This window comes from Crinia signifera, chromosome 4 (genome assembly GCF_055691185.1).
Source record: "Crinia signifera chromosome 4, ASM5569118v1, whole genome shotgun sequence".
In the NCBI taxonomy this organism is placed as follows: domain Eukaryota; kingdom Metazoa; phylum Chordata; class Amphibia; order Anura; family Myobatrachidae; genus Crinia; species Crinia signifera.
In genome coordinates this window covers 275,195,444-275,223,028 of record NC_139220.1, presented here as the reverse complement: position 1 = coordinate 275,223,028, position 27,585 = coordinate 275,195,444, and the positions used below count along the sequence as shown (strand labels likewise).

The 27,585-nt window shown below is 44.2% G+C and overlaps 1 protein-coding gene across 4 annotated transcripts in view; it reads left to right on the top strand.

The window, feature by feature from the left end:
• The window catches only part of GPAT2 (glycerol-3-phosphate acyltransferase 2, mitochondrial), a 63,908-nt gene that overhangs the window by 31,613 nt on the left and 4,710 nt on the right, over positions 1-27,585 (top strand). For 3 of the 4 annotated variants that reach the window (XM_083184589.1, XM_083184586.1, XM_083184587.1), the window contains 12 exons: positions 944-1,156; positions 1,237-1,344; positions 6,582-6,667; positions 8,465-8,568; positions 10,514-10,584; positions 10,808-11,168; positions 12,582-12,715; positions 12,812-12,889; positions 12,968-13,099; positions 14,818-14,938; positions 20,813-20,884; positions 24,472-24,527. In XM_083184589.1, coding sequence (XP_083040715.1) covers positions 944-1,156; positions 1,237-1,344; positions 6,582-6,667; positions 8,465-8,568; positions 10,514-10,584; positions 10,808-11,168; positions 12,582-12,715; positions 12,812-12,889; positions 12,968-13,099; positions 14,818-14,938; positions 20,813-20,884; positions 24,472-24,527 — 1,536 coding nt within the window. The remainder of the gene's footprint in view (positions 1-943; positions 1,157-1,236; positions 1,345-6,581; positions 6,668-8,464; positions 8,569-10,513; positions 10,585-10,807; positions 11,169-12,581; positions 12,716-12,811; positions 12,890-12,967; positions 13,100-14,817; positions 14,939-20,812; positions 20,885-24,471; positions 24,528-27,585) is intronic. The other variant, XM_083184588.1, reaches the window with a different exon arrangement.

Below are 27,585 nucleotides of genomic sequence, written 5' to 3'. Positions count from 1 at the left end.
TACAGGGAGGCCGCAGATCTAAGACACCATAGAGGCTTTTCATCTAGAATCGTCAGTTTTTCATTCAGCATTCTATATCACCACACTGACCTGGTGATAATGCCCTATATGCTCATAGAGGTTTCTTTTTAATGGGTAAATACACTTCCTCCCTTATGAACCTTCTTAAGATACAGAAACCGATTTTTTATTTTGGGGTGAACTTCACACACGAGACCTCCCGACTCATTACATCACTATAAAAAAGAAACCCTTAAACCAGGGGTTCCCAATCTTTTTTGATTCACGGCACCCTAGAGAATCAGAATTTTTTTCACGGCACCCCTAGGTCCAAAAAAAAATAATTAGATTGGGTTTCTATGCGATTCTTAGCGGCAGTTATGTGGTAAAGGGCAGGATTTGCTTCTGTTTGTACACATTCTGTGATTGGCAGCCGCCAGCACTGGTTTTGCTCATAAATAATTAACCATTAATAATTTGAGTTGGTCCTGGACCACCAAGCCGCGGCACCCCTGCATGTGTCCCGCGGCACCCCAGGGAGCCATGGCACACAGTTTGGGAACCACTGCCTTAAACCATTAAAAAGAAACCTCTGTGTATATAGGGCTTTGATGGCTAACCTTGACACATCAGCTGTTGTTGAACTACACATCCTAGCATGCTCTGCATCAGATTTAGCATGGCCAAAATAGCAAAACTGAAGTAGAGCATGCTGGGATGTGTAGTTTAAAAGCATCTGTAGTGTCAAGGTTAGCCATCAAGGATATAGGGCATTATCACCAGGTCAGTGTGGTGATATAGAATGCTGAATGAAAAACAGATTATTTTAATTAGTAAATAGAACCCTTCGGCCTGTCCTCCCATCTCTCTCTCCCACTGTCCTGCTCTTGTTTACGGCTCTTCAACTGACACTGCAGTTCCTCTGGCCCCCTCTCTCTGGCAGTATACCAGGACCCTGCTGACAGATGGACAGTCATTGCTGGTGTTTCTGGAGTCCTCATCCTCACCATGCTGCCATACTCTGTCGCTCATTGGATGTGATTGGGTTTGGCAGATAATGGAAGCTCTGCAGTCCAGGGTGGTGTCAGATATTCTTATCGTTCCAGTGGGGATTTCCTATGACACTATCCCAGAATGTGTCAGTGCAGGAAAAAAGGTGCGTTTATACCAATACCAATGTATTGTACGAGCAGCCCTCATACACCACCCCTCCTAACCTCTGTTTTCTTCCTTTAGCCAGACACATTTTTAGGATTGTGTCACTTCCTCACTACAGCTCTCTGTCCATGGTCCCGCAGTCTGGGCTGTGCGCGTGTGGATTTCGCTCAGCCTTTTTCCTTACAGGTACAGATTTATATATTATTCAATGTATGCATTATCTTGTACATCGGTGTGATTCATCTGTTGAATTATAAATGACTTCTAAGAATCAAGTGAACATACAGTATATATGGTAGTGATCAGCCAGTTAATTAGGCTCAAGATTATTAATATGGATTATTGGCAGCTGTTCTAGACCTCCTTTTACCTGTACGGTGCCATGCTCCTTTCACCTGGACACTGGCGCCCATTGCTGCATTAGGGCTATATTCTACGTGAGAGAGTTACCGGAGCAGGAAAAGCAAGATCCATGTAATGTGCTAACAGGTGTATCCACGCAGGACGGTAACATGGAAACACCAGCTTTTATTTATTTTTATTTCTTGCCTAAATGAAAAATATATACTTTGTGTGTGTGTGTGTATATAATTATACTCGTAGCACAATAACAGTGATTGAGATGCCAAAGTGTAGTCAACATTTCAATATTAGTAAATTGTCATCAGGATAACATACATCAAATACATACCTGTTTTATAGTCATCACACCCCACACCCGCCCTTTCGCTGGCTGAAGCAAAAGTCACTAACAGTATACAAAACATCACCATGGTAACCATACATATCAGTGTAGCAAGTGTAAAAATAAAGAAAACATAAAAGAAAAAGTGTGTGTATGTATGTGTGTGTGTATATGTATGTATATATATATATATATATATATATATATATATATATATATATATATATATATATATATATATATATATATATATATATTACAATGGCAGACATTACAACCAGGCTGAGTAAATATATTAATTAACGGAATGCTGAAAATGAAATTTGTTCTTTTAAACTATGAGGCACAATCACATCTAAGTGATGGATCCACCTGGATTCACATTGCAAAAGCTGGAGACCCCGATCACCTCCTCTATTAGAGGCAGGAATACAGTCAATCATTTGGTACCTGAGACTATTCAAAGAGTCCTTACTTTCTAAAAATGTCGTGCTGCCGGCTGGTCTGCTCTACCAAATGCTTACGCTTGGAGAATAGCACAATATATATACATTCTATGTAAAAAAGACCTGTTAGTGTGCAAATCGTGAGACCTCATTACAAAGTCCCCTTGTGGAACTACAAGTCCCAGAAACCATTGCCCTAATGGAAACTCAATCCCCTGGATAGTATGGAATTTGAGGGTTTCCTTTGCACTACAGTCCTTTAGACTGGTGTTCTGCTCCAACAATCCGCATCCACGCACCGTAAAACATAGACGTGCGCACCATAGTGCATGAATCCATATTTTTTTAATTTAATGTTTTTAATTCTAGCAGCTTTTAGAATACAGTCTAAATATCACATTCCGCAGAAGGTAATGACCACTTATAGTATATTGCACAAATACAGAAATCCTGTAAGCACTTCACCCCACCGACAGAATGTCTCCTTGTTATATACGTACGGATGACCAGCGTTCAGAATACAGAAGCTGGCATTGCAAAGGAGGGAATTCCGACAGGGGTCAGGTAAGTGTATTGATCCCTCCCTCTCAGCAGCGCTTACCCCCACTGCAGCTTGACTCAAATCCTTCTGGCTAGTGCCCAATACCCCCCCTAAAACCCCTTCACCCCTTCCCCGCCGTATGGTGTTTGGTAAATCTTAAATGTATTTGAACATGGCTCCTTCCCTCTCTATAACCCATCTGACCTCTGTTTAGTTTAAGTGAATACTGGCTGGGCAAACTGTATTGCAATAAGGGAGCCACTGTCTAGTGAAGCCCTTGCAGGAAGGGAAGAACTCCCATTTGAAACCTAGCCTACCTGTTTGCCTGGAAAGTGGGGAGAGAGCGGCACACCTCCATCCTACAGCGCATGTCTGCCCTCTATTTCACCTGCTCACAGAAGCCTTCGGAATCTTCTCATAGACGCCATTCTGTGTCCAGATCATCCACATCTGGTTGAACAAGGGTGCTTGCATTTAACACTGAGGCTGTTCATACTAAGAACCAAGGGTATTCTGGAGGCTGGTCTGGATGCTGAAGGCTGGTATGGATGCAGGTATATGTGTTGTCTTTATAAGCAGTCTAGTCTTCCTGAATTGCAGATGTTTATGCAGTGGGTTCTCCATCTACAACCCTTGTGTCTTCCTCCCATGGCTTGCATGACATATATCTAGTCCTTGATTTTTGCAGTGCCATCGGTTTGAACCACTTTGCTAAGTGCCTTAAGCTGTAGCAAAGCTCCATTCTACATCTTAACCATTCCTCATGCCCAAGACCATCTTCACATTCCAAATCAATCAACCTTATGGTTCCTGTTTTGATTTATGGAGATTCTTTCTTCCTCATTGTCTTCATCAATATGTGGTACGGTCTTTTCTTGTTTAACATTTACTGGACTTCGGCTTTATGAAAACGGAGGATGTTTTCCATCTATAATTCCCGCAAAAGTTTTGTCCGGCATAAAAGCAAGTCTTTGGCTTTGTGCATTCATTTGTCAGGCTTTCTTGCTCAGGGCCAGCCTGTGCCTTCCAATGGCCATCTCTTGGGGCATTTGCTTCTTAGCTTTATCACCGTGTTTTTTTTCTCAGTCTCTGCTTGGGCTTGGTTAAACTGAATGAAGGTCAAGTGGGGTACTGAGGAGGGAGGAGCCATTTTCAAATCATCTAAGTCCAGGATCTACACACCACCATATAACTTGGACTTTATACTCCATTACAGGGGCCACATCCAGACCTGCCATGGCTACAGCCTGGGTGGCTAAAGTCTAACAAGTTTGGGGAGATGCCCTAGACAACAGCTTCACATTCATCAACACTGTGGAACAGGTTTCTATACTGGCCCACATCAGGGATGCAGCCTTTTACATTGGTGAAGCAGCTCTGGATACAGTACTGTTATCCTCTGGCTTTTGCTTCTTTTATAGGAGCACATCGTGTAGTGCGGCTCAGCTCCTAGAAATGCCCAAAAAAGCCCTCAAAGCACTTCCGTATATGGGCAAATTTCTATTCAGACCAGAAATGGACAAAATTGTCACTCATCTAGAAGCTTCTAAAGCTGCTTGCCTACCCTCCGCTTCCCCAGTGTGACTTTGGACTACATCTTTAAACTCTTTGCCCACAGAGCAAGGCAAAAGGGCAAGTCTTTCTAAGATTTTCTCACACCTTTAAGATCTCAAAGTCTAAACCCAAGTAGCCATGGGCAGCCAGACTGCAAAATCCGGAAGATAATCCCTCAGCCTGACGCAATGGGTCTCTGCCTAGCAATGCAACCCAGGGATTATATGGTTTCCCTGGACATACTGGACAGGTACCTGCACATACCCGTACCACCCTTTTATCAACACTATCTCTTTTTTGCTGTTCAGAACCAGCATTTTCAATTCCAGGCCCACCCCCACCAACTTTTTTTCACAGGGAGAGCAAAATTTATAGTTACACCACTGCCTGTGGAGCGCATGGACCTCGAGGAAAAATAGTTAACAAAGGTTAACCATAACTCTTATTTTCCGCTACAAAAATGATAAAAATAAACTGTTCTTTTTTTCTATTGTCCAATGATCATGTTGTTAAATTTTACTCTATTGGTAAATGTGTTTTCATTTTTTAATGTAAGCGTATTTTACTCAAACTAGACCTGTATCCCAGTCCCCATGGCAACTACTTGTCCTGCTAGAACAAACTTTGATTGTGGAGAATTAAGCTTCTTCTATCTGCTGCAGTTTGCCGTAACAATACCGTTTGTTTCTTTGTGATTTTCACAGTTTTTGACTTTTTACATGTTGCTGTGGCAACCAAGGTTCATAGTGTCTAGGCCATCATGGCAGTGGTGATGCCACATTGCAGAGCAAAAAAAAAAGAAAAAAGTATTTTTGTATATTCAGTAATTGATCGCACTGAAAAACACACATTTTTCATATAATCTCTTAATAGAAATTATTTTACATTTATTTTATTCATCATCGTTGAAGCTAAACTCTAATAGAGATTAGCAATATACTATTTGCATGTAATAGCACGTTAGGTCTGATCCTGAAACAAGCACAATGCCAATGTTCATAGGTTGAGCAACTTTTTTAAATTGCCCATATGCCAAAATTGTACTAAAACCCCTACTGGCTCAGCATTGGATGCAACACAAGGAAACACCGGGCAGGAGAGGTACTTTCCCTGCTCTGCATATTTTTTACTGCTGTCCTGTTGCCAGTTGCTGCTGCGCCTGTCACATTATCTGACAGGTAGCCGCAGCAGCGAAGAAAGAGCAAATTGCCTTCTACTCCCCCATGACATGGAAGAAAGACCTGAAGGGGCAGAGCTACCCATGGGTGAGCAGCGAAGCAACCAACCATGGGTGAGGGAGTGGGGCTACATGAGTCCAGACCAGGGCTGCTGTCTGAGGGAGAAGCGGTGGAGATCTGGCCAGCCAGACTAGATTGCCAAGCAGGTGGAGGGACAGTGATTGATTGTGTGTATATGCATTATGGGCAAAACTGTTACTACTGGGAGCATTGCTGTATGTATAAGTTCTGCTACTACCTCGAACGTTTGGTATAAACAGCACTACTAATGCGGGCATAATGTGTATACACAACGTTACTGTTGCAGGCATTATAAGTATAAGCGATGGCACTGTACAGAGCCAGTAAGCACGACAGGTAGTTGCCAAGCCAGAGAGGCACTCCCCTCCACCAACTAATCCCCCGTTGGACCCCTGGCACCTAAAAACAAAATGAGCTAGGATAAGACCGGGGGGGGGGGGGGGGGGGGGGGGGGGGCTTAGCGGCGCCTCATGGGCTCACAGTCTCTGCAGACAGAGACCTTACACCTCTTCAAAAATGGCCACTGCCACTGAGGAGACCGATGCTAGAGGTCCTCCTGCACCTCTAGCATCTGTCATGGAGCCCAGTATTACCAGGAAGTGCAGATTCTGGGCACGCTGGGCAAGGAGCATGTAACACCCCCTCCTGACAACAAGCATGTAACTACCCCCTGGCAACGAGCATGTAATGTGCGCCCTACCTCCGGACAGTAATGGGCATTACGCTGTGTCTCATAATGTCGACCATTTTCATGTCGACCATAAGCTTGTGTTGACCTTGGGTATGTTGGCCATTTCAAGGTGTCGACCTAGTCACTGTTGATCATTAGTAGTCGACCTAGTGACAGTTGACCTAGAAATTGTCTACACAGTGACCACATACCACTCATAAATCTGTCAACAATGTAAATATATTTGTAAATATTTTTTCTTTTTCAGGAATACTTGAATAACTACACGTGGAGATACATGGCACCTGCTCCTTGCCTGCGGGAGACTCTCCAGCCCTACATTCTGGGTGCAAGGTAATGTGGGATCAAATCTGTACAGTCTAGTAGAGACGCTCACTGTCGTCCACCCCTTCTGTGTCACCTGACTGTCTGCACCTCCCCTATAGAGTGTAAGCTCCCAGGAGCAGGGCCTTCTCTTGTCATGTGCTGTTCCTTCCATTACTTCAGGGATTCCCAACCAAGGTTCCCAAAGCGCACTAACAGTCCAGGTTTTATGCATCTCCATGCTTGCGCACAGGTGGCTTGATTACGTGTTCCTTTGATTCAGCTTTCTGTGCTCAAGCATGGATATCCCTAAAATGTGTACATTGAGGGCCGAGTTTGCAGCATTCCTATCATCTAGTCCATACAGCAGTTTTTGTAAGCCTGCTTGTACTACAGTACCCTTTACTATGCAGATGTGGTGCAGGTACCACTGACAGGCAGGTAACAAGTGCCCCTGTGTCCAGACACTTCAGCTTTCACAGGATGAAGGACAGATTCCTCCCCCACTCATTCCGGCCAATTACTGTAGTTCAACTGCAGATCTTTTCATGAATGGAAACCGAGAGAATGCGTCCTTGATATTTCTTAGCGGTGACACAGAATGCCAGCACTGTATTATTGTGAGCTTCTGTCATTCATAGCTCTTGACGACTGTGTGTATCATGAATCGGCAAGTGTTTTTTTTCTTCTTTTTGTTTCCTTTTTCGTACAAAATCATGTAGCTCTCTATAGAAATCTGTGTTCGGTACTCTTATTGTGCAGGTTCTCTATATGGAGAGGAAAGGATGCCTAGCTGCTTGCCTGCATGCTGCAAGCCTTTTCTTGCTGTTAGTCTACAACCAAAGACCTTAGTACCAGACTGTGCTGTGGCCATGGGTTAGTGGGTTCGTGGCTCCACCCACGGTACCTCGATCTGTGGCATTTGCATGTTCCCTATCCCAGTGCTGCATGGGTTTCCTTAGGGAGCTCTGGATTCCTCCAGCAGTACAAATGCAAACTTGTTCATGTATATATGCGTGTGCAGTAGATTTAGACCTTTAATCTAGAGTGTAGACTGATCACGGGGCAGGTTAAACATTTTCCTGGAGATGCTTGCTTACTATGCAGGCTGATTGCTAGGAACTGGACCATGAGGTAAAATTGCTGAATTTATGGTGGCGAATGTCACAAGAAGGGATAGTGATGATGATCTGGATGATGGCACACCATTTATACATGGCCTGCTTGGGGTTACATGGACTCCGATCTTTAATTAAAGGAGTGATGTATGATCCTGAGCAGTTGACACTACAAGGACGTAAGGTGCATACATAACAATATATTGGCCGTTCAATCAAAGGACCATTGGCCAGTGTGCATCGGCTTTGTTTACAGATATTATATATTGTGTTAGCTGTGCAACAAACCCAATGTCCGATATATATCTAAAGATATATCGGAGCATCGTGCTCTGTGTATGGGCAATCTGCCGACCGTCTGTGATGGACCGCTCAACCGGGCGGGTGTCCATCCAGTTGTGATGAAACAAGTAATGTGCACTAAGACCACGCTGCATGAGGTGACAAGAGATATTTATGCAGATCCGTTGATCTACAGATATATCTTCTAGTGTGTACCTAGCCTTATTTTTCTGTCCAGTCCTGTCACCTGGACCAGGAATATAGTACAGCATACAGACAGCACTGCGCTGATCAAACATTAACATAGCATTACCAACACAACAATGTTAGGAGCTTCAGGAACATACTTCATCAACCTATGTGTAGGGATAGTGGTGGCCAGTACTATGACCCTGTGTAGCTCATCTTGTTGGTTCCTCCTGTTCAGGAAAACTATATATGACGACACGGCATCGGTGGGAGGAGATCCAGACACAGTCACTGTCCAGGAGGAAACGTTAGTGAATGGCTTCATACTGCATTCTCTGAGAGGTAAAAGGGCTTCATATATGGACAACCGCTAATAAAGCTGCAAACACTTATGTAGAAAAATAAAAACCAGCGTATGCTTCATTGCCGCGTAAGGTAGGGATCGTATATTAGATCTGATATTACTTTGTTGCGTGGGGGTTGCACTACATATTGTGCAAATTTATTTTGAAGATGAATCTCCTGACCAAGATTTTCATGGAGAGAACAAGCTGAGTTCTACCAATCTCTATAAACTATGTAGCATTAAAGCCCCACCAATTTCTGGTGTAGATGAGGGAAACATGGCACAGATCCACTTCTGAAAACCTGGTGTGGGTCATGGTGGTTTTGAGTGAGGGTGGGGAGCAGAGTGTGTGTGTGTGTGTGTGTGTGGATAGGGAGTGATGGGTGAGTGCAAGGTGATTATGTGGGGTATGTCGTGGTCTGCTTTCAGTTGTATAACCTCAAGTGTGGGTGGTCTGTCAGTGTTTCGGGGATTTGTGGTTGCAAGTTTCAGTGAGGTGGGTGAGCATACGGTAGTAGGTGGGATGCGATGGTGGATGTGGGTAGGCGTCTTTCCAGGCGGCCATTGAATGATTTCTTCTGCTACGGAGACATGTGAGGGGATGTGTTTTTGTTAGATCGGCAGTGGGAGGGTGGTCGCTCAGACGGGCGGCATCTCTGGTGCATAATAAGCTGCGATCCTCACAGCTTACCGAGCAAACCAGTATGAGGGCCTATGGCTCTATGTACTGTAGGTGGGGTTGTAGGCAACGATATCTGCTATGGCCCCCTGAACATATGTATAAAGGTGCAGGGGAAATGTAATAGATGTGGAAACCCTCTGAAAACTGCACTTTTCTGAGCACTTAGATACATTTGTTGCTCTCACTGTTATCCATCACTGGATAAGGGGCAGATGAATGAAAATAAGCTTTGTTACACCTTGTTTACTGCTCAGGTTGTCGCTGCGTTACAGTGCCCTGAACTCCCCTCTAATTTGCTCCGTGTCGTAGGCGAGCAGCAGATGGATTGAATTTCTATTCCTTTCTCTTCATTAATGTAAATTGTTCCATCTCTCAGCCCTTTGTCTGGGAGCCTGTAGAACACTTTGATACTTTGGTGATTTGCGTATGCAGCTGAAGTAATCCTTTGTCGCATGACAGTGGCTGAGAACAATAGAAGGGGCTATGACAATGTTTGACATTGTTGTCCCTTTCTATAGGGAATGCGTGACCTCGATCTGTTGCACACCTCCCGGTAAACCAGGTGTCGAGGGGTTAAACAGAAGCACATCTATTTTGTGTAACAATAGATAAACATGCAGTAATGAATATCACAAACACCCCGATAGAAGAGCTATAACCCACATGAATTTGTGTCTATGAATAATATGTTTGATATGATACCTCAGTAGACAGGTCTTCAAATAGGAATCTTTCTGTTTGTTAAATCACAAAGTACATACGTCCAGCTCCACAATGGCATGGACGAGGATTCATGCTCTACTGCTACTACATCTTTATGCATAAGGAAGACCTAAGCAAACCTGGATCTCCCCATCTGTCGCTGCACTCCGATAGGTGAATCGCTCCAGCCGCCCACCAATCGGCATGCTGCCAGACATTCTAGCTGCAGGCAGAGAGGCAGGTAGAGAATGCTGCCTGGCTGCTCTGATTGGGTGGCCAGCACTTGCCCCTGCTTGGTGGTCATTAGAATTGGGGGTCGCTAGGCCAGTGTGTCTTAAAGTTATGATGGCACTGAGACCCATGTAAGATAACTAGATTTTAAAAGGATAATGGGGAAAGCGGTGGGCTCTAGCCAGCACTTCTATTTGGTCATAGGCTTTAATACCTTTCCTGTTATTGCTCCATTAAGGGTACAACAAGTTACTTGCCTGGCAGTATGTGAGAAGTAAGGAGTGACCTATAACCCTTCGACTGCCTGCACCTTTTCTGTCTTTCAGCTGCGGTGTCCTGTTCGGCGGTCATGTCTTCCCACATAGTGTCTGCACTTCTCCTCCACAAATACAGATCTGTGAGTACATAAATCCTCAGTCAGGCATGTTATACAGGATTTATGCCAGGGTGGGGACATTGTAATACAGTACACTGTATATATTCCTATTAATAAAGAAATCTGTAAAATAAAGTGTCCGTAATATGTTTTATGGTTACTGGAAAAACAGAATTTTATCAATAATCTGCTTCTATTTAAGAGTTGCTAATCCTGATGTTTCTGCATTATTTAATCTTCCTAGCTGACTTCGGGCCAAATTTGTCGCCAATCTGCGCACGTGGTAGACCCCCAACCCTGTGCTCCCTGCTGTGTGACTTCCTCACTTTATTCTATATTTCAGGGAGTCTCCCTGTCCAAGCTTCTTTCTCAGTTCACGGCAATGACAGAGGACATTCTCCTTCATGGGTTTGATGTGGGATTCTCCGGACAGCGATGGGACCTGCTCTGTCACGGCCTACACAACATCCGCCATTGTGTCTCCCTGTACTCTGTCCCTTCAAATGACATATATGTGCTTTGTCGAGGCACCCAAACCAGTATCAGAGAACTGGGGCAAAAGAGCGCCGCCCTGCTGTCCGTCTTCCTGTACGAAGCTATAGGAGGTGAGACTTGCATCATAATAGTATTACCAATTCCAATGACAATATATGATGCAAGAGACACAGTGTATGCAGATCATGTAATCACTCAGTCTGTGCAGATGTTAGAACCCAACCTAACAGAAATGAGGGATTGGTGTAAGTACAAGCTGTTTCGGGTGGGTATTGTCCAAAAAAGGAGCTGATTTTCCTAAAAGCCCCACCCATCTATGTCCCACCATAATGATGATGGATTGCACAACTGCACCTACTACGGATATGAAGATGAGCTCCGCAATTGTACTGAAGGGGTTTATGGGCAATATATCCTTCTTATCAGGGAGTCTGAATGTTAGGAGTAAATTTACTAAAACTTCTGAAAATGAAGAGAGGTGATGTTGCCCATAGCAACCAATCAGATTCTGTGTTATCATTTTCTAGGTTGTAATAGAGAAATCATAGCATTTGATTGGCTGCTGTGGGCAAAATTGCCTCTTTTCATTGTTAGAAGGAATTAGTACATTTACCCTTTAATGTTCCACAAAGATTTAATTTCCCCCACCAGTTGTGCGCATCTGTGCGGCCATGCAGTCCCCATCATCGTGAGTGTTATCGATAGTCCGTTGCATCACACCCAATCCATGATGGAGAAGAAGCTGTCATAGTTACACAGATGCACTTCACTGCGTGGCCTGATATGTTGGCATGCCTTCACAAAATTTGGGCTAAATACATATTCCCTGTTACTACCTATTTGCTCCAATTTAGCCACAAGTGGAGATACAACAGAGCTGCATACAACTTAGCATTGCCCGCAGTTTGCTTCAGAGCAGTGGTAGCCAGCTCCAGTCCTCGAGAGCTACCAACAGTTCACATTTTCCAGACAATCTAGCTGCTGCACAGGTGCACTCATTAATCACTGACACATTTTAAATGATCCACAGGTGGAGCGAATTACTTCACTTGGGATTCTGTGAGGAGATCTGGAAAACATTAACTGTTGGTAGCTCTCGATGACTGGAGTTAGCTACCCCAGGCTTAGAGCATCGGCAAACCCAACTTGTGTTTACATTTGTAACATCTAAACCTCAGCAATCTACCGGATTACAAGAGTATCATGTCCATAGAGGTGTGGGATAGTTATCCTAGATAAGCCGACTCCATGCCAGTTTTTCACCAATCTGCCTGCACATTATTGCTCAAAAAAAGTGATGTAATAAAAATGGTTCTAGCATGTGGCCGTTTGCTGATTGATCTCACAGGCTTCTTTTGTGATACAGATGCTCGGCCAGTGCACTGCAATGTCTGGATGTATTTGATTTGCTCACCCACTGGTGTATCATGCTATGTACTGTACCCTGGCCCCCTTCTCATTATACACTGTCATCCTGTCCTTACCACAATCTTCTGTCATTACTGCAACTTGCCTTCTTTCAGCCTGTGCTGTGCATGCGCTCCTGGCGCAGCTGCCCACTCTCTGCCTGGTGGAGATTCTGTTTACCAAAGATGAGCTGATTGAAATGATGATGTGTCTCTGCTCCCTGCTACCGAAAAGTGTCCTGCTCCAGCCGGTACATATATTCTTATGAGAGAAGAATGAAGCTGTGTGATTTTCTCTGTGTGAGAAAGGCTCCGCTGTAACGGTCTCTTCCCCCTTTCTTTTCCAGCCATGTCGGTCTCTGTATATTTTGTGCCAGGACATCATGGACAAGCTGATCCATTGTGGTTTCCTGTCTATGTATGAGGTGTGAGACTGTTTATTATACAGGCGATTTTGGTGAAAAGAGGCCCAGCAGGCTGACGCGTCTCCTTGCTCTCCGTAGGACCCCAGTGCAACCCCGGCCTGTGACACAGGGAGAAGACGTTTTGTGGACAGACTGACGTGGAAAGCCATGGATGAGATGTCGGATAGTGACAATGACTCAATGGAAGAAAACACTAAGCGTCACTACAAGGTAACCGACCCATTTCTTGGTTTAAAACTTTGAGTGAAAGAAGACGCTTGTCTTTTGAGAATATATACAAGGCGGGGTATGAGGAGAACATAAAATGCAAAGAAAAGAGGGGGTGGGGGGTGAGTTAAGGGAAGGACGGTATTGAAATCATTTGTAAAATTGTGAAGACACATCATATTTGTTGCTGTAGATCAGTGGTTCTCAACCTCGGTCCTCAATGACCCCCAACAGTGCACGTTATACAGGTCTCCTGGCAGTTGCACAGGTGCACTCATTATTCACTGACACATTTTAATAGATTCACAGATGGAGCTAATTATTTCACCTGTAATTCTGTGTGGAGACCTGGAAAATGTGCACTGTTGGGGGTCCTTGAGGACCTCGGTTGAGAACCACTGCTTTAGATGACCCTTGAACCATCTTCTGGATTAACCTTCTATATGTCCGTCTTAATGATGAGCAGCAGTAGGGGTAATTTTTGTCCTATCTGCTGGTTTTGTCACTGTGGATCACTTTCTCCTACTCACCCTCCACTCTGAGCCTGATTCAGAAGTGGACGCTGCTGTGTTTGCAATAGGTGGACGCTGCTGTGTTTGCAATGGCAGCCGCTGTCTGTACAGGGTGAGCGTTAATATGCAAATCAGCCTTCCCCTTGCACACCACCATAAGGCAGAAAGTCCAAGCACTGAGACGACCAGTTTATTGTCCATGGACGACGCATGTGCATGTGTGGTTCTAAATACACATCTTCTACAATATATCTGCAAGATCCAAGTGCTAGGTTTGAACACGCAGCCTCAGGTGCCCTAGGCGACCATCTGAAGATGCAGGACACACCTTCTAATCGGGGGTGAAGAGAAGAGTACCGCCTCTGCTCAAGCCTTAAACACTGCAGTGTGTAAATCATGTTGCAGCTCCATCTCCATTCACTCCCCAGCTCTACTCTACAAGCACGCCCCTCGTTCCTCTTGTTCTCCCATTGGCACTCTCTATTTCCCCAGTGCTCCTACTCCATTCTGGCAGTTTGCCTTCCCCATACATTGCATAACTGGCCACCACTATCCCCTTCAAGCTATTGCTAGTTGCTCTCCCAATGAAACGGTTATTTGTCCTACCACCTACACTATGGGCCTTATTCTAGTTTACTCTGACAAAATCCTTCTTAGATGGACAAAACCATGTGCACTGCAGGGGGGCAGATGTAAAATGTGCAGATAGAATTAGATTTGGGTTAGTTAGATTGAGTTATTTTGTATCTGTGCAGGGAAAATACTGGCTGCTTTATTTTTACACTGCAGTATAGATCTCACTTAGAATTAAATTTGGGTGGGGTTTTACTTCACTCTGCACAAGTAACATCTGCCCCACCTGCAGTGCACATGGTTTTGTCCATCTAAGAAGGATTTTGAACTAGTGAACTAGAATAAGGCCCTATGTGCTTATGCTACCTGTTGTGCATTGTACTTGTATACAGGTACAGTATTTCCCATTAAGTGTTGGGTGTCTCTGAATGTTGTGTTGAACCTGATATGTTCCCTTTACACTATGAGCATAGTAAAGCATCCTGGTAAATAAGTATGCAGTGCTAAGCGGCAATCATTTACTGGCTGGAGTTCCCGAACGGCCTGTACCTCGCAGGCTATTATATACAGCATTGCTCCTAGCCTGTCACTTTTACTAATGAATGGTCTATTCTCCATTTTCTTCTGTTCCAACAGTTGGGACGTTCGGATAATCACGCCGATTTCTTTGTCTTCCTTTGTCACTTGCTGAGTCCAGTGCTGAAGACCTATGAGCGGGCTGCCATGTTCCTGCAGGAGTATGATTTAAGTGGACATGGTACGTGCTGCGGGACATGTACTGTAATGTACACGGCAGTTAATATGGGAATGACATTAACTTAGTTATTTCTCTTTCAATGGTCCTGGTGACACAGCTTCACATTGGGATGTAGGAGGGTCCGCAGGAGCCAGGCACCTATCCTAAAGCTTTTGGAGGGTAGGCTCCTCCCCTACTGCATCCCAGACTCCTCAGTTCGTGTTAGGTGCCCACTGGAGTGGGTGCTATTCTAAAGGGCTGCTGGAGCAGCCGAAGGAGTAGAGTTAGTTAGGGTTTTTATTATTTTATTAACTTCTACACTAGCTAGGTAGGCACAGTGTGAGGATTCTCAAGTGAATCCTCACACTGCTAGCGCAGCAGGAGCTGACAGAAACGAGTCCTGTCAGCTCACTGTGCACGAGGGAGACGCTGTCTGGCCTCCCTGTGCAGCGCTTACAGCTTCTTTTAAGAAGCTGCCTGGGCTCCGGAGCGCTCTGAAACCGGCTTCACGCTAGGTGGGGATCATGGGGGACAGGCGCTCCGTGATGGCGGCGGCCATTTTCTGCGGAGCTTACACACTGAGCTCCTGATATGAGAGGACAGCAGTGTTGTTACAGGCATGTTCCGAGTGGTCCCCAGCTGAGGGGGAGATACTGGAACGAGGAGATCCTACAATGGGAGCAGCTGTCTGGGGGTAGTTGGCGCCAAAAGTCACAGACCCCGCAGCAGCAGGGACTTGGTCCCTTCCCTCACTCTGTTTTGGCGCCATTCAGAACGCTTGCAGCGGAGCTGAGCTGGCTTACAGATCCTGACAGAGTGATTGGATTTCCTGGGCTTCGCTTTCCCCATTCTGAAGACTACAGAAAGCTAAGTGACTGAGTACACTGTATATAATGTATGTACATTTAATGCTGTGACTGTGTTATTGAGAACATCATGTCTGAGCAACAGTCTGTGGTTTTGGGGGAGGGAGCCTTTAATGCATTGAGCGCTTGCAGTGGTTGTACACTGAAATTTGTCCCTGAGGGGGGCTTATGTATTTGTTGCGCTGCTGTGAAACCCATGGGGAGTGAACCCCAGAGGGTAGTGCATCGGACCTTGCGAGGGCTAAATCCCTGAGACAGGTCGGAAAATGCTTTGGTGCATTACTGGACAGGCAAGAGTGATGGCTGGTAATTTCCCTAGACCAGGACCATTCTCTCTGCAGTCCGTCCAGCTCTTTGCCTCGGACCCAGACAGATCCTGACTTCTACATGTCATGTAGGATACTGCTATGGGAATCAGCAGGTTTAAATTACTTGCTTGACAAGCTTTATGGTTATTCTGAGGACCCCTAAAAGGTCTTATTCAGTGCCATTATTAGCTGCTGATGAGGAGGGAGAGTACACAGACATACCCTGGGTTCAGGGGGATGTTTCTGAAGAGTCCTCACCCTCTGGGGTGGAGGATTTGATCACTGCTGTAAACAGGCATTGAATTTGTCTGTGAAGAAAAAACTCCTGCTAAGGTTGTTTTTAAGAGACAGCGTGAGGGAAATGATTTCTCTCTGCAGACAAGGGTTTACAAGATTTATTGGAAAACCCCTGACAAAAGGCTTTGGATGCCTAATAGATGGTTAAGCCTGTATCCTATGCCTGAGGATCATGCAGACCTCTGGGAAAATGTTCCAGTGGTAGAGGCTTCTGTGGTATACTTGTCAAAAGCCACTGTGCTACCAGTGCAAGCCTTCAAGCAAGCAAGCTTCTGATTGGCTTCAGTCTGGGTCCCTAAAGCCAAGATTGGTGGGTCAGTGACCTGTGCTCTAGTTGACATACTGTTTTTGTGTGTTGTTACTAGGCAGAGAAGTCTAATGCTGCTGCAGAAATGTGATTCAGGCTGAGCAGGAAGCTCTCAAAATGGCTGCCAGAGTTTCCTCAGTGTCTGTGTTGTTACTAGGCAGAGATGTCTAATGCTGCTGCAGAAATGTGATTCAGGCTGAGCAGGAAGCTCTCAAAATGGCTGCCAGAGTTCCTCAGTGTCTGGAGTGCCAGGAGAGTGCTCTGGCTTATAGCTTGGAAGGCAGATAACAAGTCTAAAAAGGCTTAGAGGCATTAGCTTTTAAAGGAAAGCTGTTATTGGTTTACGACTGAAAGAGATCAATAAGCAGGCCACAGGTGGAAAAGCACTTTCCTGCCTACCCCTGCAGCCAAGCAGACATCAAGGTTTTCTGTTTTCAGGCCATCCTTTCGGCCCTCCCCTAGAGGAGGTGCGTTCTTTTGAGACCAGTCTTTTAAGGGATAGTCTCAGTCCTCCAGGGGCAAGGCCCCATAGTCAAAAATTGGGTTCTTTTTATAAGAAACCAAAGGAGAGGAAAAATCCTCCGCATTCTGCCAAGGGTTTTGCCCGGCGGTGTTTAAGGAGGGGGGACGTCTGTCACTGTTCAAAGACGCAGGGGCACTGTTAGACCGGAACGCTTGGGTTAGAAATACAACCCAGGGTTAAAAGATTCCCTTCAAAGTTCTTCCACCGAGAAGGTTCATTCCTACACCACTACCAAAAGGAGGCTCGACTCCGTACAGCTCTCTTGGGAGAGGCTCATTCTCTTTTAGAGAAGGGTGTGGTAGTCCCGGTCCCCAGAGCGGAGGGAAAAAAGGCTTTTATTTCACTCTGTTTTTGGTGCCCAAACCAGACGGGTTTTTCAGCTGATCCTAAACTTAAAGGCATTAATAGCCATTTGTGGGTAGACCATTCCAAAATAGAGTCTCTACGGTCTGTGCTGCTAAGCCGGGACCAGGGAGAATTTTTAGCGTCCATGAAGGTCCAGGACGCATACTTGCAGGTTCCTATGCACTCGGAACATCAGGGTGTGCAATAGGAGACCTTCTCCTGTAATAACAGGCGTTGCCCTTCGGTCTGGCCACAGCGTCAAGGGTATTCACCAAATAAGGTCAGAAATGGCGGATGTGCTCCGACTTAGGGAAATCATGGTTATTCCATTTTTGGACGACCTGCGGTTTAAAGCGGAGTCAGCAGACGAGTGAAGAGTCACGTGACAGAAACCATCAGGTTTTGCAGATTCACGGCTGGCTTTTAAATTTACAAAAATCTCAATCGGTGCCGCCACAGAGACTCCAATTCTTGGGGATTGGTCTGGATACCCAGTTGCATTGGGTGTTTCTACCAGAGGCATAGGCCAGGGATCTGGCTGCCTTGGTACAGGAGATCCTAGGGTCTCAGAGCACAGCAGTATGGAGGTGCCTCAAACTGCTGGGGAAGATGATGGCGTCTTTCGAGACGTTACTGTTCGCCAGGTTCCACTCTAGAGTGTCCCAGTGGACAGGGAACACTAAGACCATGAGGTCAGAACAAATGGTGTTGGTTTCAGAAACTCGATCCTTCCTAAAATGGTGGATGGAGGTGGATCCCCTTCGGGGGAGTTGGTTCCTGCAGTCCTGGAGCTGGTTGGTAGTCACTACCGACGCCAGTCTCAGAGGCTGAGGGGCAGTAGTCGTGGACCTGCGTCTGCAGGGATTGTGGACTTTAGAGCAGAAAGACTGATACTTTACAGTCTGCCTTACTGATCAACATCTTGGAACTGAGGGCTGTGTGGAAGAGGTTTTCTCTGGCGGGAGAAAAGATTACAAGAGCTCCCTTTTAGGCATTCAGACCGACAACGTCACAGCTGTGGCGTATCTGAATCACCTGGGAGGCACACACAGCAATCTGGCCATGTGGGAGGTGTCCCGAATCTTCTTGTGGGCAGAACAGAATGTTCTAGCATTATCAGCAATCTTCATACCAGGAGTGGAGAATATAGAAGCCGACTTCCTGAGCAGGGAGAAACTGATGGGAGGAAAATGGAGGCTGAATCCACAAGTATTCCACTAGATTACAATAAGGGGGAAACCCCGGATAGGGACCTGAAGGCATACAGGTTCATCCATCAGTTACCCAGGCTGTATGACAGGACGTGGGATCCACTGGCAGAAGCAGTGGAGGCCATGACTTTTCCCTGGGAGGGGAATCTTCTTTATGATTTTCCGCCAGTTCCAAGGCTGGCAAGAGAGTTGAAAACAATACAGGCCCAGACAATTCCAGTAATTTTAGTGGCCCCACATTGGCCAGGGAGATCCTGGTACTCGAGGCTTCAGAGATTCTCTGTGGACTCGTGGCGTCTACCTCTGAGGTCAGACCTTCTAAAACAAGGACCGTTCAAACAGCTGGATTCAGCTCGCTTAGTTTGACGGTCTGGCTGTTGGAAACGCCATTTTGAGGAATATAGGATTCTCAGAGGCGGTTAACGCAATGAGGAAAGCCAGAAAGTCAGTGTCTTCTGTAAATTATTTTGGGGCCTGGAAGACCTATATTTGGTGGTGTGTAAGACAGAGGTCACGCACATCGAGATTTAAAATGGCTAAATTGTTGGAGTTTTTTACAGGAGGACCTTTCCTTCGGGTTAGGCCTTCAGTCACTCGGAGTACATATCTCGACCGGGTCTATTTTCTTTCCAAAGAAGGATTGCGTTAGAACCAGAAGTACAGACCTTCCTGCAGGGGGTTTATCTATTGAAACCTCCCTACAACCAACCAGTAGCGCCAGGGGAATTATCTCTGGCTCTGGAGTACAAAAAGCGACGCCTTTTGAGCCGTTAAGGTCGGTTGACTTTAAGTTTCCTTTCAGGGAAGCTGATAATTTTGTTGGCGGTGGCGTCAGAGAAAAAAAAAAAAAAAAATATCGGAGTTGATTGCTTTGTTCTACAAGTCTTCCTCCCTTATATGTCATGATGATAGGGCTGCCTTTCGGACAGTATCCCTAGATTTTTACCAAAAGTAGTCTCTGCTTTTCTTCTAAATCAGGAGATTGTTCTGCCTGTGTTTCAACCCCCAGAGGGTTGTTAGGAAAAGGGACAAATTGAGGAATTTGGATGTTGTGCGCGTCTTGCGCGTTTATGTGGACAGAGTTAAGAGTGTCAGAAAGACTGATACTTTACTGGTTTTGTATGACATACACAAACTTAGTTGGCCTGCTTCTAAGCAGACCATTGTTAGGTGGTTGCGCTCTGTTATTGCGTTTGCATATACAAAAGTTGGTAGGCCTGTACCGGCCAGGATTAATGCGCATACCACCAGGTCGGTTGCCACCTCTTGGGCGGTTCGACATGGGGCAACAGCTGAGCAGGTGTGCAGCGCTGCCACTTGGTCATCTGTTCATAATCTTGCCAAATTCAATAGGTTCCATGAGTTCGCGTCGGTGGACGCATCATTCGGGCGAGCAGTGATGAATACTGCAGACCTGAGCGTACCCACCCAAAAGGACCGGCTCTGGAACGTCCCAATGTGAAGCTGTGTCACCAGGACCATTGAAAGAGAAAAAGGGATTTTTGTAAGAACTTACCGTTCGAATCCCTTTCTCTGATATGGTCCTGGTGACACAGCGATCCCTCCCTTACGCTCAGTAAGTATGCCAGTGTTCATGATGTTTCATGTTATAATTGGTTGAAAAGTTAAATTTAAAATTGTGCATATAATATGTGCAGTTGTTTGTACTGAGTTAATGTATTCCAGTGGCTTTGAAAGATTGAACTGAGGAGTCTGGGATGCAGTAGGGGAGGAGCCTACCCTCCAAAAGCTTTAGGATAGGTGCCTGGCTCCTGCGGACCCTCCTACATCCCAATGTGAAGCTGTGTCACCAGGACCATATCAGAGAAAGGGATTCGAACGGTAAGTTCTTACAAAAATCCCTTTATTATTAATAAATTATATCTTGTGGTTGTGGAGTTGACTAGAAGTTTGAGCAAACTGTGCCTATAGAAGTCACAATTGAAGTCCTAGATAAGGATGAGAAAACATATGGGACATTTGTGCTGAGGGGACGGTGAGAGGCATGAAAGCAGTCACACGTTTTGTTTACCTGCAGACACTGAGCTGGACTATGTGACCCGGCTGCACTCTTACCTGCTGCAGGAAGCAGAACAGGATGGATCCTACGGTGAGTTGCCAATGTGTAGCATTTGAATGCCTTTAGAAAAAAATGGGACAAGGACTGATAATATTTGCATTGTTAAGCCTCCTACACACTATCAGTCAAAGGGCAATTGTGGATAATATCGCCTAGTGTGTACTCTCCCTGTCGTTAACGATGTGCATTCCCGCGCTTCGTTAATGATCCCCTCTCTCATTCAAGCACGTGCGGACGAGGGAGGTCATTGTTAACAACAGCCATGCTGCAGCGGCAGCACGGCCATCGCTCCCTCCTTCCACCGCTCACCTTGGAGCAGGCATCGGCAAATGTGTATGCACTTGCCGATGCCGATCCCCCGTCGCCACCAATTTCATCGGCGGGGGGCATCGCTTATTGTGTAGGGGCATTAGAATTTGAGGTAACAATACAGTAAAAAAAAAAGGCCGATAAATTGGGCCAAGTGGTTATCTGCTGACATACCTGTATTCTATGTTTTATGATTATTTGGTAAATTCTCCACAATATAAAGGCGTAATACAGCCAAACGTAATACAGGGGTGCTTGGATATTGAAATACCCAAATATTTCGCATAGATGTACTGTTAATTGTTACTATTATTATGCATTTATATACCCTATATTGGGTATGAAAGATACGGCAGATGTATTTTCACTTACAGCGCCTTGCAGAAGTATTCACCCCCTTGGCATGTTTCATGTTTCATTGCCTCACAACCTGGAATTAAAATGGATTATTTGAAGGTTGGCATCATTTAATTCACAGAACATGCCTACAACAAACAGATGTTATTTTATATTGTGAAGCAAACAACAAATAGGACAGCATAACAGAAAACTTCAGCGTGCATAACTATACACCCTAACTACAAACACAGATGAGTGGACAAATAATTTGCGCATCCAGCTGCCGGACAATCAAATATTCCTTATAGGTTCCTCAAAAACCTTTACCATACACCAACATACAAAAACGGAGTACCTACTGAATTTCCAAGCGCTGGCTAAGTCATATTCCGTTTTTGTATGTTGGTATAACTATACACCCCCCTAAAGTCAGTACTTACAGCTGCAAGTCGCTTTGGAGAAGTCTCTGAGCTTGCCACATGTTACCACTGGGATTTTTGCCTTTTCCTCAAGGCAAAACTGCTCCTTCATGTTGGATGGTTTCTACTTGTGAACAATACGTTTCCCCTTAAAACACTTGAGTGTTGCTTTAGTAGTATGCTTCAAGTCACTGTTCTGCTGGAAGGTGAACCTCTGTCCCAGTATCAAATCACAGGTAGACTGAAACCGGTTTTGCTCAGGAATATGCCTGTATTTAGCACCATCCTTCTCTTCTTCCTCCAATTGATGCTTTTGCCTCCCCCTTGTTACCTCCTCTCACACCTGCCTCCAAGATATCTCCCATTATGACCTTTGGCCAGCCTTGTCAGTTTCAGCCATTCCCTCAATCCCCCTCTTTTGCTGTCTTTTTTTGTGTAAAATGGCCAATCCGCATGTCTGCAAAAGCAAAGCCATTACCGGATATGAACCATCCCCTAACTGAAACTTTCACTTTCTGTGACCCGTGTATATACATATATGTGTGTGTACAGAACTGGATAAATGGACCACCCTCTGGCACAGCAGACAATCTAGTCAACACCTGGTGGGGAGACACCACTCCCCCAACCACATACAGAAGAAACAATTACAGACTGCGACACACTGGCGCTTTAAAAATGAAATATTACTTCCCTTCGGATATATGATATTCTCCACCCGTGTTGCTGTATTTGGGAACTGTGTAAGTTTCCCTTCACCAGGTAAACTCAGAACAAGGGACAGCGTACCCGACTCACATCAAATGTGGGTATTGTAAACCTATCAAGGTATCTTTTGGGTGCAGTCATACCCCCATCTCACAGTGCATGGGTGAAGTTCTTTCATACAAAGGTATCTTTTTGCCAAAAAAGGGATATGTGATGCGTACCACAACTTACTCATAAATGGAGATAGATGTTCCCATAAAGGTTTCTTTGGGACCGCACGATATGAGGTCAAAACAAACTTTTTATACACTTAAAGGGACTGCTTTGGGATGTCCCAATGTACCAGTGTTAAACCATTGGCTAAAAGAAAAAAAACTGTATATTTCGGTTACATGTTAAATTTGTTTGTCTGAAGCCATGGTGGGACACTGCGTGCCCACCCTTTGCTCCTCTCTGCTGGGAGTCTGACTTTGTACCAGTGTTCCAACATGGCTTCAGAAAAATGGAATTAACAGGTAAGACAAAAATCCCGTTATCCAGCATTATTATGACCGTTTATTTATATGGCGCCAAAAGGGTTCCGCAGCACCCAGTTACTGAGTACACATAATCAAACTGGAAAACAATAACTTACAGTTGAAGACAATACAGGACAAATACAGGGTAAATGATTATAGCAACATCAGCCGATTGGTGCAACATAAGTATCCAGGTCTCTTTAAACATGGATCAGTCCACACAGTCTCGAGCGCTCTCCCCCCTGCAGCTGCTGAATCGCAAATAGAAATATTCAACCTGAAGTTATTTCAATAAACGATTTTTATGCAAAGTAGGGATAATCTGCAGCGCTGGGTAAATATACGATGTAAGTGGAATTCGCAGGGTTTCAGAAGATAGTTATTCCCGAAATTTCTTCTTTTTCTTAAAAATACAACTTTATTTATGAAGCCAAATATATGCAAAAAAGGTATATATACCTCTTTTCATATTTTTTGGCATTCTTTTTTGCATATATTTGGCTTCATAAATAAAGTTGTATTTTCAAGAAAAAGTAGAAATTTCTGGAATAACTCTTTATCTGAAACCCTGCGAATCCCACTTACATCGTATATTTACCCAGCGCTGCAGATTATCCCTACTTTGCATAAAAATAAGTATCCAGGTGGCAGCAAACAGCGTGCTTTGGTGCAGTCGAAGACTGCTGAAGTAAGAAAGGATAAGCACATGAGGTAAGAGGTCCCTGCTCGTGAGAGCTTACATTCTAAAGATTCACCGAAATGCGTGATACTCTGTAGGGAATACAGGAAATGGTTATACAATTGTATTTCTATGAAGAATGCACTTGTAGTAACTTTTAAGCATTGATGAATAATACTGAGATGCGGGGGGGAGATGCACAATGGTTTTCTTATCTTTATCGGCGTGGCCCAGCCTTATAAAACATCCTTTATTAGTACACTATATGACCAAAAGTACCTGAACACCCTTCTAATTGTTTTTTTATTTCATACTAACCCAAGGCTAAAAGTGGCAATAAATCAATCACTTTAACTGGATGAAAACTCCCCATAGTCATGTTCCAGACTATGGTGGGTATTTATACTGGAAGACTAGGGGCTGTTATAGCCTCAAAGTAGAAATCATATCGCTATTAATAGCTTACACATGGTAACAACATCCACCATCACAAACACTTAAGAGACTGTTGATTTTAAACTCCGACTTCCAAAAGCACACAACACATTTCTTTTAGTTCAGAACACAACGATTAACAACCACCATGTTGTGTGCAAATTGTGTATATAGTCTGCAAGGACCGTTATGATGCCCCTTATCTTTCAGAGTGTGCTGAGCATTCCCTGGCTGCCTGTGCTGTTAGAACGTTCATAGATCTTGGGGTATGTATCCAAATCCTGGCTTTGTAATGCCCCCCTCCTCCTCCTCCTCCATATGGGCTATATCTGGTTTACAGCAGAAACGTATGTACATTGTTTTCACGTTTTATATCTGGTTCTTGGTGGTTTATTCGCACTAATGATGCAGCGGTGTTAGACGGGCCACTCCTTGCCAATGAGACAATTTGTGTATGTTTAAGAAAAAACAAACAGTTTCCCTCAGCACACAGAGGGGTAGATGTACAGTATGAAGCAGTGATATGGGAGGAGATGTGATAAATGATAAAGGGGAAGATTTATTAAGCTCGGTGAAGTGATAAAGTGTCTGGTTTTTAATCACCGGCCAATCAGCTTCTATCTGTCATTTTTCAAACCAAGCCTGTAACTTCACAGTTAGGAGCTGATTGGCTGGTGATAAAAACCAGACACTTTATCACTGCACCAAGCTTAATAAATCTGCCCCTAAGTGCCTGGCACTTTATCACCGGCCAGTCAGCTCCTGACTGTGAAGTTGCAGACTGGATTTAAAAAGGACAATCAGGAGCTGATTGGCCGGTGATAAAGTACCAGGCACTTTATCACTTCTACTCCCAACCCCTGAATGATAACACTATCCAGATTTAAACATCATATAGTAGAATTCAGAGATCTTGAAGAAAAAGGGTTTGTGGAGCGCTCAGGATAATGTTTGGTTAGTAAATTAATATAGTGCTTAAAATTTTTAAAAATCATGATCAGATGGGTATCACCTGAAAATACAAATTAATTTAATTATACACATAATATGATGACACAGTTAATAAAATATTAGATAAAAATGATAATGCAATAGTGTATGGCCCTCATTGGCACACAGAATAACCACTTAGAAAGGACATTGAATACTTAAGTGAGTCCCGCTTGTTCCAAAGGTATGCTCTCCTCCCAAAGGATATTAGTGATCCCGACAAATGGAATGGGACAATTGTGGGTGGTCCGGATTAGGCTGGTACTGTGGTGTCCATAGTTCCTGCTGGAAGCCTTGGTTCTTTGATCCACTGGTGGACAAAAGGATGGAATACCTCACTTCTCGGATAGGCTCCAATGATTAAGCAGGGGGTGACCCAATATGTATATCCAGTTTGGGGATTCCGGAATGGGTATGGGGTAGTTCGTGGGGGGACAGGGTGAGTAGCTTGTTCAAGGGGATAATGTAGAATAGTCCAGTATCCAAGTGGTGGTAAAATGGCTGACGCGTTTCGTTGTGCTTAGACAACTTTATAAAAGGTATGTCATGGTTGGTGTGCTCAGGGTATATATACCCACTGACAGGAAATGCATCATAGTTACATAGTTACATAGTAGGTAAGGCTGAAAAAAGACTTGCGTCCATCTAGTTCAACCTGGTATAGATATCCATTGCTGATTTGGTTGGTTCTGGTATTTTACAGACAAATTATATTTCTTATTTGTACCCATGGATGTTTTTCTCCAGTAAATGTTTGTCCAACTTTGCCTTGAATGCATTTAATGAGCCAGCCGTTACCACCTCTCTGGGAAGAGAGTTCCAGAGTTTGACTGTTCTGACCGTAAAGAAATTCTTTCTACTAGCTGAATGAAATCTTTTTTCTTCTAATCTATACTCATGCCCTCGCGTCCTAGATTCCTTTCTAGTAGAAAATAGGGTGTGTGACAGTTCCTTATATTGGCCCTTGATATACTTGTACATGTTGAGCATGTCCCCCCTTAAACGTCTCTTTTCTAATGTAAATAGTCCCAAATTGCTTAATCTCTCCCCGTAGCTTAAATTCTCGCCTTTGGACTTTTTCCAATTCTATGATGTCCTTTTTATAGTGTGGGGCCCAGAACTGTACTCCGTACTCTAGGTGAGGTCTCACCAATGCTTTATATAGTGGCATAATTACCCTTGAGTCCCTAGTTTCCATTCCCCTCTTAATACATGCCAGAATTTTGTTGGCCTTTTTTGTAGCTACATTACAATGGGCACTACATCCTAGATTGCTGTCTATTTGGACTCCTAGATCCTTTTCAAGTATGGAATTACCCAGTTCCTCTCCGCTAAGGTTGTAACTTGCACACTGGTTGTGTCTCCCAAGGTGCATAACCTTACATTTATCTACATTGAACCTCATCTTCCATTTTTTTTGCCCACTCATCTAGAATTGCAAGATCATTTTGAAGCATGGTGACATCTTCTGGTGATTTGATGACTTTGCTAAGTTTTGTATCGTCCGCAAAGATGGATACATTGCTGAGTAACCCTATCCCAATATCGTTAATAAAAATGTTAAACAAAATGGGCCCCAAAACCGAACCCTGGGGCACTCCACTTAGTACCGGTATCATATCTGATACGGCACCATTCACAACCACTCTTTGTTCTCTATTACATAGCCAATTCCCTACCCATCTGCAGATATTTTCACCCAATCCTAGGTTCTCCATTTTATTAATCAATCTCTTGTGTGGGACAGTATCAAATGCTTTAGCAAAATCTAGGAAAATCACATCTACAGCATTTCCATTATCGAGGTTTTTGCTATCCTCTTTATAGAACCCTAGTAGATTAGTTTGGCATGAACGATTTTTCACGAACCCATGTTGGTTAGTACTGAGTAGAAGGTGATGATCTAAATATTCCTGGATACCATCCCTTAAAAATCCTTCAAATAGTTTACCCACAATTGATGTTAAACTAACGGGTCTGTAATTAGCTGGATCTTCCTTTTTTCCTTTTTTGAATATTGGCACTACCTCTGCTATTCTCCAATCTTTTGGTACTATACCTGACGATAGTGACTTGCTAAAGATATAATGTAGGGGGGTAGCTAGTTCATCCCTTAATTCCATTAATACCCTCGGATGAATCCCATCTGGCCCTGGTGACTTATTTGTTTTGAGTTTGCTTATCATCACACATACAAAAATCAATTACCCATTTGATCATATAAAAATATACATTTCTACACTGCTAAACAGAGCCTAGTGTAGATAAATCATATAGAAGGCAGTCAAAGTACATAAATCAATTGAAAATACATATAAAAAGTAAAGAAATGAA